The 14,970-nt window shown below is 32.1% G+C and overlaps 1 protein-coding gene across 2 annotated transcripts in view; it reads right to left on the bottom strand.

Moving 5' to 3' along the window:
* Positions 1–14,970, bottom strand: part of RYR2 (ryanodine receptor 2) — a 699,155-nt gene that overhangs the window by 4,830 nt on the left and 679,355 nt on the right. For both annotated transcript variants that reach the window (XM_074262493.1, XM_074262494.1), the window contains one exon: positions 3,580–3,736. In XM_074262493.1, coding sequence (XP_074118594.1) covers positions 3,580–3,736 — 157 coding nt within the window. The remainder of the gene's footprint in view (positions 1–3,579; positions 3,737–14,970) is intronic.

The following is a 14,970-nucleotide window of genomic DNA, read 5'->3' as shown; positions in this document are numbered from 1 at the left end:
AGAGAATTTTAAATTTTAATCTTTTAAAGGTTAATATTTTATTAAATACTCATTATATTTATTTATTTATTATTCATATATTTTATTATATTTATTATTTATATTTATATGTGGTACAGTGGATACTCTGGATTTGGAGTCAGGAAGTCCAGGTTTAAATCTCACTTCATATACTTAATAACTGTGAGATGATGGGTAAGCCACTTAGCCTTGTTAAGCCTCATTTTCTGTAATTGTAAGGGGAATAATTAAAATACCTTCCTCTTAAGGTTGTTGTAAGTATCAAAGATATTTATAAAACTATTTTGCAAATAGTAAAGTGCAACATAATTATTATTATTATTGTATTGTTAAAGAAAACAAATTTTAATTAAATTGATTTTTAAAAAACTTAATAACTAAATTTTACAAACAAAACAAAACAGAATAAGTAATACTTTGAAAAGGAATCCTTTGTATCAAATCTTCTCCATCTCCTTTGCCCTAAAATATAGGTTCAATGTGTTATTAGTTTGTTGTTGTTATTTGTTTGGTTTTGCTAAAACATCTTCTTTCCAACCAGATACTATTCCCCTTAGCTTTGCCTTGGGCCAAGAAGGTCTGGTCGTAAAATTGGAGAACTGGAGACCAGAGGCATATCCTTTTCAAATTTAAACATTTTGATTTTCGTTTTTTTTTTTTTTTTTTTTTTTTTTTTTTTGTCTTCAACCACTTATTCAACCAAGAAACATTTATTTACTGACTACCTTATGTTGTGCTAGGCACTGGAGATACAAGGAAAAAATAACAGTACACGTTTCCATCCTTAACAAACCACAACCTATTGCTGGGATATTATGTAGATATATACAAAACACAAACAAAATGGATATCAGATAATTTGTGGACTCAAAAAATCTGGGAGAGAAATTGGACTGGATATATATATATATATATATATATATATATATATATATATATATATATATATATATATATATTTAGGAGTCATCTGTATGGAGATAATTAAATCCACAGAAATTTATATCATCAAGTGAGAGACTACTGAAAGAAGCAACTCAGGACAGAAAGACTTGAAAAATGACATAGTCTGAGTGTTTGACATGGATAATATCCCATAAAAGAAGTGAGAAGGAACAATTATTACTAGGCTTGGAGTTAGGAAGATTCTTCTTCATAAGTTCAAATCTTGCCTTAGGCACTTAACTGTGTAACCATAAGCAAGTGACTTAACCCTGTTTGCTTCAGTGCCTCACTTGTAAAAAAATAAATGAGCTGGAGGAGGAAGTGACAGACTATTCCAGTTTCTTTACCAAGAAAACCCCAAATGTGCTTACAGAGAATTGGAAACAACTGAAAAAAAAAAGTGTTGCAAAAATTCAGAGAGGAGAATATGTTTGAGGATAGGCTAATCAGCAGTGTCAAATTTGTATAGAGATCAAGAAAGATAAATTAAATAATTGGTAACTTTGGAAAAAGAAGTATTAGTTGAGTAAAAATTCTGGAGACCGGAATGTCAAGTGTTTATAAGAAAGTAAAAAGGAAAGCATGAAAGCAATGAGTTCAGATATTTTGCTGAGCAATGTTAAGGCGATATTTAATGATAGCTAATGGAGATGGTAGGGCCTAGTGATAATTCTTTAAACATGGGAAACACTTGAACTTGTTTCCAAGTTGCAAGGAATAAAGAAGTAAATAAGGAAAAGATGATGATTAGCCCCCCAAAAAGGTCTGATAGAGGGGACAAGTTACATGAGAAGACTGGAGGAGATAGGATAGGATCTAGGACATATGTAGAAGAGTTGTTGTTGGTAAAGAGAAATTCATTTTTATCTTTTTTTTCCATACCATCCAGAACGTAGGACTACAGACTACAAGTTGAGCTATGAAAAACAAAGTGGCCAGAGGAGTCAAAGGGGAAAAAATCTATGATTTATTCATTTCTGACTTGGCTGCAATTTCCTGTATGAGATTCTTGGGTTCAGGGCAGATAACCTGTCTGATAATAATAGGAATTGTGTTCTTCTTTATAGTAGGACCACTAAAGCCAATGAGATGATTCTGAGAAGAGTCTGGAACAGGGGCATAAGAGTACTGGCCAAGCTCCAAATAGAACTTCTTGCTATAGAGAAGAGCCTGCAGGAGGTGGCAGAGGGAAAGTGATCCATGAATGGAAGAAGGAAATAGGATTAGTAGCAGTGACTCTAACAACCAAAAGTCCCTACAACCTGGGAAAGATGCTTAAGATCCTGGAGGGGCTCCCTGTCCTGGGAAGCATAACCATAGTGAAAGAACTGTTGGCACATGGTAGGGTGTGCTTTAGCACATACCCTACATACATATCTATGATTAGTATATTTCCTGCTTCTATAAGAGAAGCTATATTAATGAGTTCTTTTAGGTTACAGAAGATATACTTCATAAAGTTCTCCTGTACTATATTATCATGTTATCCTCATAATAATAAAAGATAGCATTTATATGTTTTAAGACTGCAAAGTATTTTATAAATATTATCGCATTCGATCCTCATAACAATCCTGAGAGGTAGGTACTATTATCCACATTTTACAGATCAGAAAGCTGAGGCAGACACAGATTAAGATGTATGTCCAGGGTCTCATGCTAGTTAAGTGAATAGGCCTCCATTTAAACTCTGGTCTTTTCAACTCCAAGTCTAGCACTAAAGCCTCTACTAAAGACTACCTGCCTCTACTAGTCTAAACATTTTTTAATGGGTTCCAGAAGTGTATCTCAAATTAGAAGTTAAAGGAAGGGAATTTATATTCTAATCTGGCATATGTGGTTGGGTTAAGGACTGTAGATTATGACTATTGTCATTTTATAATCTTGAAAAAAATTGTTGTAGTATAGTGGATTAAAGATCACTACAAGTCAAAATTGGATTCAATTCCAAAGTCTGTCACATACTGACTGTTGTTTAGTCTTGGACAATCCCTTTGATACACTGAACTTCAGTTTTTTCATTTGAAAAATGAGATAATAACAATGTGCTACCTATTTTGAAGGGTTGCTGTGACTAGAAATGCTTTTTTAAAAAGTGAGCTATTGCTAAGCAATTTTTGCTAGTGATATTTCCAATTTTTTACTTTAAAATAAAATAACAGCTCTTTTAGCTAAATCATTAGTAATAAATATTGTCTGCTTTCTGCACAAAAATCTTTCAAATGCCTTTACATATTACCAACTGAATGAATCAGAAAGCATAGCTAGGATTCTGTGGCTTAATTTCTAATCCTATTTTCTTGCATTTAAGACCTGGTTCCAGAGAAATATATTGATGAGGTATTACTGTAGAAAATGGTATTTGCAGAGAAAATGGAGTAAAATATCTAATCTAGAATAGATTATTATATAATAAATTGAATAGAACCATTTTTAAAGGGTAATAAACATTTTGTTCATGTCACGTGTACAGTGGAATATATAATTTTGCCAGAAATAGTTTAAAAGCCTAATACAAACACAGCAAATTTTGATGAATTTCTTAATGATGAAATTCAAAGACAATCTTCAGTTTCAGTATAGATGAAGTACAAGGAAAACATGGACACATACCTTGTATGATGGCCAGAAGAATGACAATTACAAAAAAGAAGAAGGTGATATCAAAGATGATTCGATATATCTCATATTCATCTCCTGCTGGATCTTCAATTTCATCCCCAATACCACCACCAGCACGTACCCCAACATACATATGAAACATATAGCACTGTAAAAAAATAATAGTGGCAATTGATATTTATGTAGTACTTTGCATCTATAAAATGCTTTACATATATCATGTTACTATAGTCTCTAAAAAGTCTTAAATATTGCAGTTCCTTGGCTGGGGTCAGGGACAGAATTTGAACCTATCACTCTAACTCCAAATGTAGCACTTTATTAATTATGCCTCCCTATCCCTCCATATACAACTCCATCTATAGGTTCTCTGATCACAGTCCTAATCAAATTTTTGGAAAAGAAGTGTTTTAGAGTTTATATTTTACTATCAACTCCTCTGATTTCAATATTTGTAAATGTGACACTTTTGGCTTTTGCCTTCTGCTATATTTTATACAAAATGTGATTCTGCAGTCTTTCTTAGCACCTTCTGTCTCACTGCAAATGAAATGAAAAATGCTTTACCAGGATCTTGGCTCCAAAGCATTTGGGATATTAAGGTAATTAAGTGAAGACCATATTTAGTTCTTTTAAATTGAACTGCTAAAGTTTTCTAAATATTAAAAATAAAGTGCAACATAGAGGAATTAGGTAGGGAAGGACAGCTGGTAGTTCTGAAATCCTATTCATATTGGGAATGGATTAAAGAGGGAAATACACACACTCGCACGTTTGCATACACACACACACACACACACACACACACACACACACACACACACACATCCCCAGAAAGGTATAATACCCTCCAAAATCTACAAAGAAATAAGAGTGAGAAGGATCAGGGATGAGACGGGATCCAGAAAGGTAGGCAGATTAAAGGGAGTGAGATAAGGTGTGTAGATTCATGGGAAAGAAAGGAATGGGAGGAAAGGGAATGAAGAGGATACGTGAGGAATTCTTGGGGGGAGGTTGATTAATAGCAAGGGAAGTTAGCAGAGTAGAAGTAAAATAGAAGAGTTAGCATGGATAAGAAACAAGAGATAATGTATATAAATGTGTGAGTAAATTTAAATGTTTGTGAACATATGTGTGTATACATATATTTATTTATGTGGGGGGGAGTCTATGTGGGTATATATATGTATGCATATATGTGTGTCTATGCATACACACACATACACACACACACACACACACACACATATATATATATATATATATATATATATATATATATATATTTGTAAACATAACTATATATGTGCTTAATTATAGTCTTCTTGGGGAAAGTGGGAGAGAAGAAAAGGGAAAAAAGAATAAAGTAAAAAGTTTACAAGAGAACAAAAGAAAAAACCTACAAGGAAGCAAACAGCTCTGAATACAATATGTTTTATTATTATATATGCTTTCCTGAAATGGAAATTCATTGTTACATAGTTTGAATCCTCTCATATGTTCTTCCGTGCATAGGACAATGTTTTTTTTTTCCTTTTTCTTGTTTTTTCTTTTCCTTTTTTTTCTATTTAAGTTTTAAAATAAAGAAAAAACGGGAAAAATAAATTAAGGAATGTGAAAGGGAATGGTCATAAAATAGAAAGAAATTTTAAAAACCAGATGTGGAAGACAGAGATGCATATATATCACAATATGTATGAAACATAAACATCAAAAAACAAAAGGGAAAAAAATAAAAGGGAATCAATACTTAGTGCCTACTATATGTCAAGCACTGTGTTAAATGTTTTACAAATATTACCTCACATGATAAAGTTACAGAATAAAATACAGAAGTATTGTTCCAAATTTCTAGCTCTGAATTGGAACAGATCATTCCATAATTCCTTTTTTTCATGTAAACATCAAAAATACAGGAAAATGGCTTAGGAGAAAAGTTTAAGGGATAGCAGAGGGCAATTGGAAGAACTGTGAGATTTACAGGGCTCTAGCAAGGTATACGGTGGATAAATGCCTGTATCTCATTACCTCAGCAGTAGGAGATCAGGTACAATTAGTATCCACTACTGCCCATATAAATAACTTCCAAGTCATACAATCAACAATCAGTCAATTATTCGGCAAACACATAATGACTGCCTACTTTATGCTAGGCATTTTGTTAGACACTGGAGATACAGAGACAAAAAAGAAAACAATCTTTGACTTTATGAAGTTGTGCTCCTCAAAGCCTTTGACAGTCTGGCCACTATATTTATCCAAAAATATTTCTCATTATTTCTGAACACATTTTTGTTCTTATCCTCAAATCCTCTCTCCTTCCAAAGTTCCCTACTTTTGTCAAAGGCATTTCAATCTCCTAAATTCATAATCCTTGACATAACCTTAGAGTCTTCAGTGCTTCCCCCCACTCAACATGTCTAATCCATTGACAAATCTTGTCTCTTCTAATTTCGCAACATCTTTCTCATCAGCTTTGCAACATTTTGCAACTCCTTTTCTTCAGTCACATAGTTACCACCTCAGTTCAGGCTGTCATCATCTCTTTTCAGGATGAGGTCTGGTGAAAGGATGATTCTAGAAGGCAATATTGATACCCAACAGCCAATAACCTCTTTCTTCTTAGCTCTTTTGCCTAGCAACTGCTATAATTAATAAATGGTTCATCAGTAGGCCAAAAGTGATTCGGACCTGATAACTACCTTTCTTCCATAGTTTTCTAGAATCATTTTTTAACAAAAGCTTATTTTTCTTTCTTTTTCTATCTTCTTGAAGGGAGGTTAAAATTCTATCAGTATACTGCTGATTTAATTAGAATCTCAGCCTCAACAGCCACAACAAAAAAATTAAAAATCCATTCGGGATTCAGGAATTGAGGTTGTCAAACTACATACCACAGTGCCATCTGCTGAAAAAACATGAAAATTTATATATTGATCAAGAAAAAATGCCTTGATACATATTCATTCAAAATGAATATATAATTTGAAAGAATCATGCATAGAACCACAAAAACAAGAATTACAGATTTTACTAATAAAACGGGTTCAAAATCTTATCCTAAACAGCATCTGGATCTATGCATATGTATGTGCCCGTATGTATTCTTCAAATATGCCCCTCATTTATCTACTTCTGCATATACAAAAACCATCACATTTCAATAATATTCAGAAACAACTTCATACAAGGGGAGGGATATTTCTATTTAAATGGGTGGAGTGGAATTTATACTTAACAAAAATGTAAGAAATAAAATGACCCAATTGACAAAAACCAATTCAAAGAAAATATTTAAAATCAATTCAAAGAAAATGTTTAACACTTATTGAATGTGCTTAACATGGCAATAAACATTCTTAGAAATGGTCCTTATTATAGTGTTTGCCTATAGGCCCAGGACATATTTACCTTTGCAAATGTGTATGAATAATTTAAAAGTATGTGTCAGAGACAAAGCCTATTTAAAATATGTGACTTTAATTAACCACAAGCTTTAATAAACATTTCCTATGTGCCAAACACTGATAGGTTTTAGGAACATAAAGACAAAATAAAAATAATGTACTCAAGACATTTAGAGTATAGCTCAAAAAGATATATACATAGCTACATATGCAAAAAAGGTACAAGATGTTTTGGAAGATGAAGCACTGGTTGCTGGGTATAATTAGGAAAACTAAATGGTGCTTCAATGGAGTCTGTGGGAGAAGGGAGATGGAGGGCTCTGTATGAAAAATAGCAACAAGGCTAATTTTACTAGATCCTATTGTCAATGGAGGGTAAATAATATGGAATAAGGCTGGACAGTCTTTAAACAAATACAAGTAGACATATGACAATAATAATAACTAACATTTATATAGTGCTTATTATGTGCCAGACAGCAGTGCAAAACATCTTACAATTATTATCAGTTGATTCTCACAACTACCCTGGGGGTTATATGAAATTATTATTCCCATTTTACAGAGGATGAAACTGAGGTAAACAGAGTTGAAGTAATTTGCTCAGGGTCACCCAACTAATAAGGGATGTAAGGCTGAATTTAAATTCAGTTCTTTCTGACTTCAGACCTAGGGCTTGCTATATTGTATTACTAGGTTGCATATACTTAAGCAAAAATAAATCCTATTTTTAGAATATTTTACTGCCAAGATAAGCAAATTCTGTTGATGAGAAATTCTTTTGAATTTTCCACATCTTTACTTAACTTTTATTCAACAATATAGACAATTTTATAAATGGATATATCCAATTAACTAGAATATATACAATGTGTTAAAATTAATATTTGGTCAGATATATATGAAGGGATGTAAGTATGTATATATGTATGCATGTATATACATTTGATACAGTCCCAGGATTTTATCCGTGCCGGAAATACTCATTGCATAAACTCCCTCCATACATAGCATTTCAAAAACTCATATGTAACTTGGAGTTTCAGTTTCCTAAAGTTATGAGAAGATAAGTGACATCCATAATCACAAACTAATTCTGTATGTATTAAAGGTGCTTTGACTTCATCATTTCAAGGTGGGCTCTTCTGAATTCAAATCTAATCACAAGTATTCAGCTTTTCATAGAGAAAATATATAGGATAATCAGTGAATTAGTTAAGTGGGATTTGATAAAAAAAGAAAAATGTCATTTGGCACAGAATCTATTAGTTCTCTATCTGGAGGCAGATAGCATGTTTCATCATGAGACTTTTAAAGTTGTAGTAGAGTATTGCTCATATTAGTTATTAATATTATTAGAAGTTATTAATCTTTCAAAGATAATTATCTTTACAATATTGCTGTTACAGTGTATACTGTTCTACTGATTTTGCTCACTTTACTTTAGTTACGAAAGTCTTCCCAGGTTTTTCTGAAACCATCCCTTTCATCATTTGTTATAACATAGTAATAATCCATTGGATTCATACACCACAATTTGCTCATCCATTTCCCAATTTATGGGCATTGCCTCAATTTCCACTTCTTGGTCACCAAAAAAAGAACAGCTATTAATATTTTTTATACATAAGGGTCTTTTATTCGTGTTTTTTAAAAAGCCAGAAATAATGTCTTTTCCTTTCTTTCATTTTTAGATAAGCATATTGGCTAATAAAAATCTTTGAACATACTTGAAATTTTGATTAAATATATTTCTTTTTAGAGTTGACTATGTGGAGCAATGTATCAATAGAGTGCTGGGTCTAGTGTCACGAAGACCCATCTTCTTGAATTAAAATCTGTCCTCAAACATTTACTAGCTCTATGATCAGGGAAAGCCATTTAACTTTGTTTTCTTCAGTTTTCTCATCTGTAAAAAGATCTGGAGAAGGAAAATGGCAAACCATTCTATTATTTTTGCTAAGAAAACCCCAAATGGGGTCATAAATAGTGGGACACAACTGAAATGACTGAATAACAATTATAAATTTATTTAAATATGAGTGGTACTCACTCATTTATCAATTTGATTTTATTTTTTTTATACCTAGTTGGTCATCAGCCAAATTCAGATTGAGGGGGAGAACATTCAATAAGACACTACTTGACTATGAAGTTAATTATCTTGCCCCTCTCCCTTTCTCCAGGAAAAGTTATCTTTAAACAAAATAAATGAAATTACTATATATATATCAATATATCAATTGTCAAGACTATATCTGAATGGCACAAAAACTACCTCTCCAAATATTCCTCTAATAAGATATTTGTACACTTTTGGTGTGGTGGGACAGATCCCAAGTCCCAAGTTAGTATTCATTCTGTCCTTGGGAGTACAGTTATGAAACAAATGAATTGCTTGTAAAATTTTGTCTTTAACTTTTGATGTGGGGGCATAATCAACCCATTCATATATATAAAACATAATTAACCTGCACCTGTAAGCTTCCACCCAGACTACAAGCTAAATCTGGTATGATCCCTAGTGTCAAAATCTTATCCTATCCTATTTTCTGTTGGTTTTATTTATTTTGTTGTAGTATTGCTCAAGGCTTTGCCATATACTTACTATAAGGGGTTAATTATGATTTTGATATTTTAAATGAATTTCAAAATTTATTTTAATAGTTTTGATAATTATATATCAAATGCTATGAGTGCTATGGTGTTTTGTTTTGTCCTAAATTGGGATTTTTGCTTCCTGTTCAAGTTTTCAAATTTTACCTGGGATAATCCCTATGCAATACTTAAGCATTTATGAATATTACTTGATATTGCCATTGGGAATATCATGTTTTATGACTATTACTATACATTAATTATGTGTTAGCATAAGGCTTTATTTGATGTTTTTTATAACTTTGATGCCTGTAAGCTATCATGGATTTGATTAAACTGTTTAGCTCATTAGTGTAATTGTTAAGTACTGGCATTATGAAACAACATATGACCCTCCAATTGCGTCAACAGTGAAATATTATCACCTTGCCATTACTGATGTCCATAAGAGTTTAATGATATTTAGAGCAGAAACTATACATAAATGTTAGAGTGTTAATGTAAGTTTTGAGAAGAGTGTATGTGAGTTGAAGGATAGTAGGATAGTCTATCTAGATTAGTTCTAGCCTCTATGGTGTTCTATGTAAGTTATCATTGATATGAATATTAAAAATTGTCAGAATATAATTTATACAGGAAATAATTACTGGATATTGGTTTAAGACAGCCCATATTCCAACATGAGGCAGGGTTGGTCTTTAATAACATGATGATTCTGATGAGCAAAAGAGACATACTGCACAGCAATTGAGAATCAAGATTAAATGTAGATTTGGGTGTTTTTCTATGCAAGAGTTTAAAGAAATAATTTTGCCAGAAGTAACAGATACATCATGTGTGAGTGATGCATTCCATTAGTCAAAGATGGAATACTCTATAAGTAGAGTTTAGAAATCCAAGAATAGATATCTTCCTTGACTTTGCTGAAACTGAGATATTAGGGAAACAATCCCAATGACAGATCCTTTAAATCACTGGAAGAACACAGATACAAGATAAAAGTAGTCAGAGGATCAGGGCATATTTCCCTAAATTATACAGTGAAATTTCTCTTGAACATGAGAAAGGGGAAGAGATATACTGGATTGGAAGGAAAACTTTGCCTTTTGCCATGGCCTAATTCCATTAGATCAAATTAGGAATTTTCTCAGGAGATGATATATTCCAACTTTCCTCTTTCCCCTTAGAAAATACATATGGGAATTACTCATGCAACTGGATATCAACAATTCTATATGATTGGAGAGTTTTTGACACAGGGATGAGAGATAGACTCAGCATAAATACTTTCATACTTTTTTGTAGGACTAATGGCCATGAATTCAAATATAACATTGTGACTTAGAAAATGTGCTTATAAAATCTTCAAAAGCATTTGGGGATGGGTAAAAAATAAGCTACATTTGTTGCATCTACATGTTAGTACTAAGACGAGTAGTCATTTTGAAAACTTCCTAGGCAGCAGGCAAATACTGTAAAGCTATGAGCTTATCTCTCATCCCTGTGTCAGAGACTCTCCAATCATATAGAAAATGCTTATCATTTTATTTTGTATCTTTTCTTCTCTATCCCCAGTTCCTCCAAATGATCCTTATGTGGAATTATATTAATAATTTCCTAGATAGCAGCTACCTTTATCACCACTTTACCTTATCACCACATCTGAGATGCAGCACTCGATAAAAATAGATCAAATATTATCAGACTAGGTACAGTGGTACCATCACCTACCCTGTCTTGAACATTATGCCTCTCTCAATGCAGTCCAGAAGAGTATTAATTTTTTTTATTTTGGATGTTATCAGACTTTTGATCATATTGTGTTTCTATTTAAATTGTCAAATATTAGCCCTATCTATCTTGTATCTGTGAAATAGCTTTTTGAAAGCTAAATTATAAACTTTTTCAGTGACTCCTGTTTATTCTGGCCTCAATAAATTCATCCCAATATCCCAGCCTAAGACTTTTTTTTTTGATTCTAATTCTATCACTCATCTTGTTAGTTCTCCCTTATATCACTGTGTCATATGTAAATTAGATCAGGATATCATAATTATCTTTCTTTGAGTGAAGAATATCATGTTATTCAGCACAATACTAAACACCAATGCTTGGCACTTACTACTAGAAACTTTTTTCCAGCTGATAATGAGCCACCAATCAACTATGAGTTAATTCTTTGGGCTTGGTCATTCCATCATTTTCAAAATAATACATCTCTACTTTTATCTAGCTTGCATCTCTTCATTTTGTCTATATCATACTTTTTAAATTTTTTTGTAAAAAATATCAATGACATTTCCCTTATCTGCCACTCTAGTAACCTTATCAATAATGGAAGTTATATCAGTCTGATGTAAGTTAAGCTGGCCTTTTATGATGTGACTGTTCCTTTATTTAGATGTTTACTAATCATTCCTTTTAGAAGACATTATAGAATTTTGTCTGGAATAAAAAAACAAATTCTCTAGTCTTAGTTTGTGGTTTCTACTTTTCTCAAGATTTGAACAATATTTTCACTTCTCTAGTCTTGTAACATTTGCCTAATTGTCTTTCAGTGTTTACTGATAGTGGCTCAACAATCACACCTGCCAGTTCTTTCTGTATCATGGGATGCAGCTTGCCTGAATCAGGTCATGTTAATATTCTCTTAATATCATTCAACTTATCTTAGCTATCTATTCTCCCTTAGTCATTTTTTGCTCTAGTCTTTCCAGTCCAAAGATTATTCTCACTAACAGAGAAAAAAGAAACAAAGTAAGAGTTAAGTGGGCCTGACTTTTCTCTATAATCTATTTTATCATCAATCTGCTCTGAGTAATATATGATCTTTTCTATGATCTTGTTTTCCTGACTAGATTTTTTTGAGTGCCATTTTTTCTGTGGTCCTTAGCATTTCTTAATAGCCTGCACTTAGTTTTAACATTCCTGACACTATTCTTATAGGAAAATGCCAATAGCCCTATATTTTTGTATTTATTCTTTGTTGCCTGCAGTTGCTTTTATTTTCTCTTTATGTTTTTTTTTAAATATCTAAATTGGTTGATAAAAATCCATGGATGTCCAAATAACTTTCCGTTTTGGTTTTCCTGTTTATTATTAGCAGAACTGTTTCTTCCTATATCTTTTAAATTTCACTCTTGAAAACAACTCATCCATTCTGAATTTTAGTTCATGGGAGGCTACCTATCTTTTTCTCTGAACACTTTGAAAAATTCTCACCAAAAATCTAGAATGCAGGTCAGAATATTTATGGATTTTTTCTCCTCTATAGAAGATATTACATGGTGTAATTAAAAGGATCCCACTGCTTCAATTGACTAGTAAAAATCAATTCTGAATAGTAGTTCTCCTTATTAGGTTCTTGACCATTTGAAAATGAAATTATTATTAAGGCAATTCACTAAATTATTGGCTGTTCTGCTTTGGCATAGTTTAGCTTCAGCAGATGTTGGTTAACTGAAGCTCTTCACTTCTACTGTACTATTTCTCCCTGTTAGGCTCTTGATAAATTTCTAGAATTCACTTATTTTCTTCTGATTCTCAAAAGTAAAATATTTCCATGTGGTACTTTCTTAAGAGAAATGGATGAGCAACTGTTGTTTTTAAGTTTAGAAGGGCAAGTGGCAAATAGGCTACACTTCTGAAAAAAAAAATTTAATTAAACCATATATTTTTCTACAGATCATCTAGAATCTCTGTTGTGTCCTTTGTTGGTATATTTTGTTATGAAAAGCAAAGAACTTAGAGATCTGTGAAATCAGTCAATGTGTTCTTGGCAACATGATTAGCACAAAACAATTAAATCGGCATCTACTTTATGAAATGTCAAAGTTAACTTTGATCTTATCATTGATAGTTTTATTTAAAAAATCACAAAGTAGTTCACTAGTACTTGGAAATATAGATAAGAAATTTTCAAGATGGAAAGAATGAAGTATATTTATTATAAATTGACATTTATTTTTTATAATGATAGTATTTATCTGCTAAGTTGTTTCTCATACTTAATTTTTCCAGCTATTTTGTGTCATCTGAACTCATTTCTGCAGAAGATCCCTCTAATAAAAAGCTTCTCCTCTTTAGGGTACATTGTTCAAATTCTAAAGGCCATCAATCATCTTGACCAAGTCATGTACCTAGTGTTCATCTTTAGGTCAACTAAGTTCTTAGTTTTAAGCAACAAACCAACAGGTTCAATACTGGTTGATAATTTTTTAAAATACAATTTAAATTCAATTGTATTTTAAATACAATTTAATACAAATTAAACACAATACAAATAAATACAAATACTATTTTAATTTTTGAGCTAATTAAAAAAAAGTAATAAATGAAAAAGACCAATACAATACTTATAAGAGTATGCACATATACAATGTTGGGGATTATCTGAATTACCTTTAAGGCCCTTTTTCAAATTAAAGATTGTTAGAAAAAGATGATAGATAAAATGATAAAACTGTATAGAACCATAGGGATATTCTAATTTTCTCTTCAATCATGGGCTAATGCCCTCCTTTAGACTTTCTTTACCTTTCTCTTAGACTATTGCCCAGCCTCACAATAGACTCCCTACCTCAAAACTTTCCTTTTCCCACCATTCTTCACATAGATGCCAAGATGATATTTCTGAAGTACAGTTCTGGCCATGTCACTTTTTTCCTAAAACAAAAATGGCTTCCTATTGGCTCAAGGATAAAATAGAAATTTCTTTATTTGGCATTTCTAAGTCCTTTACAATTTAACTTCTATTTACCTTCCCAAGTTTCCTGTATATTCCTCTCCTCACATACTCTACATTGTAGTTAACAAGTCTACTTGCTGTTCCCTGTACATAAGAATCTAACTCCTCTTTTGGGGGGTTTTGTAAAGGGAACTGTTTCCACCATGTCTGGAAAGCACTTCTTTTTCATCTCTATTTCATGAAATTGGTAGCTTACAACAATGCTTGGTTCATATGCTATCTTTTATATAAAGCTTCTTCTTATCCCTCCAAATGCTACTGGCCTTCCCACCCCAGAAACTGCATCATTTGACTTGACGTTTGCTTCTTTATACGTATCTTATTCCTTCCACTAAAATACAAATTGTTTTTATTTTATTATTTTTTTTGAAGACATGAATTGTTTAATTTCTCTCTGTGGGTTCAGTACAATGACTGAATAAACACTTCTTGACTGATAATCAATTTAGTCCAACTTCTTGTTTTATACAAGAGGCCCAGAAAGGTGAAGTTATTTGTATATAATCACACAGCAGTTAAAAACAGATAAAATGAAAAACAATCCCTTAATTTGAGGATCTTACATTCAACAAGTTAGGATTACAAGGTGAGAACTCAGGTTTCTGGGCAATTCTCTAGCTCAGAATTCAC

This window comes from Sminthopsis crassicaudata, chromosome 4, assembly GCF_048593235.1.
Source record: "Sminthopsis crassicaudata isolate SCR6 chromosome 4, ASM4859323v1, whole genome shotgun sequence".
Classification (NCBI taxonomy): Eukaryota; Metazoa; Chordata; class Mammalia; order Dasyuromorphia; family Dasyuridae; genus Sminthopsis; species Sminthopsis crassicaudata.
Note: the sequence above shows the minus strand (reverse complement) of the source record. Positions and strands in the feature narration are given on the sequence as shown.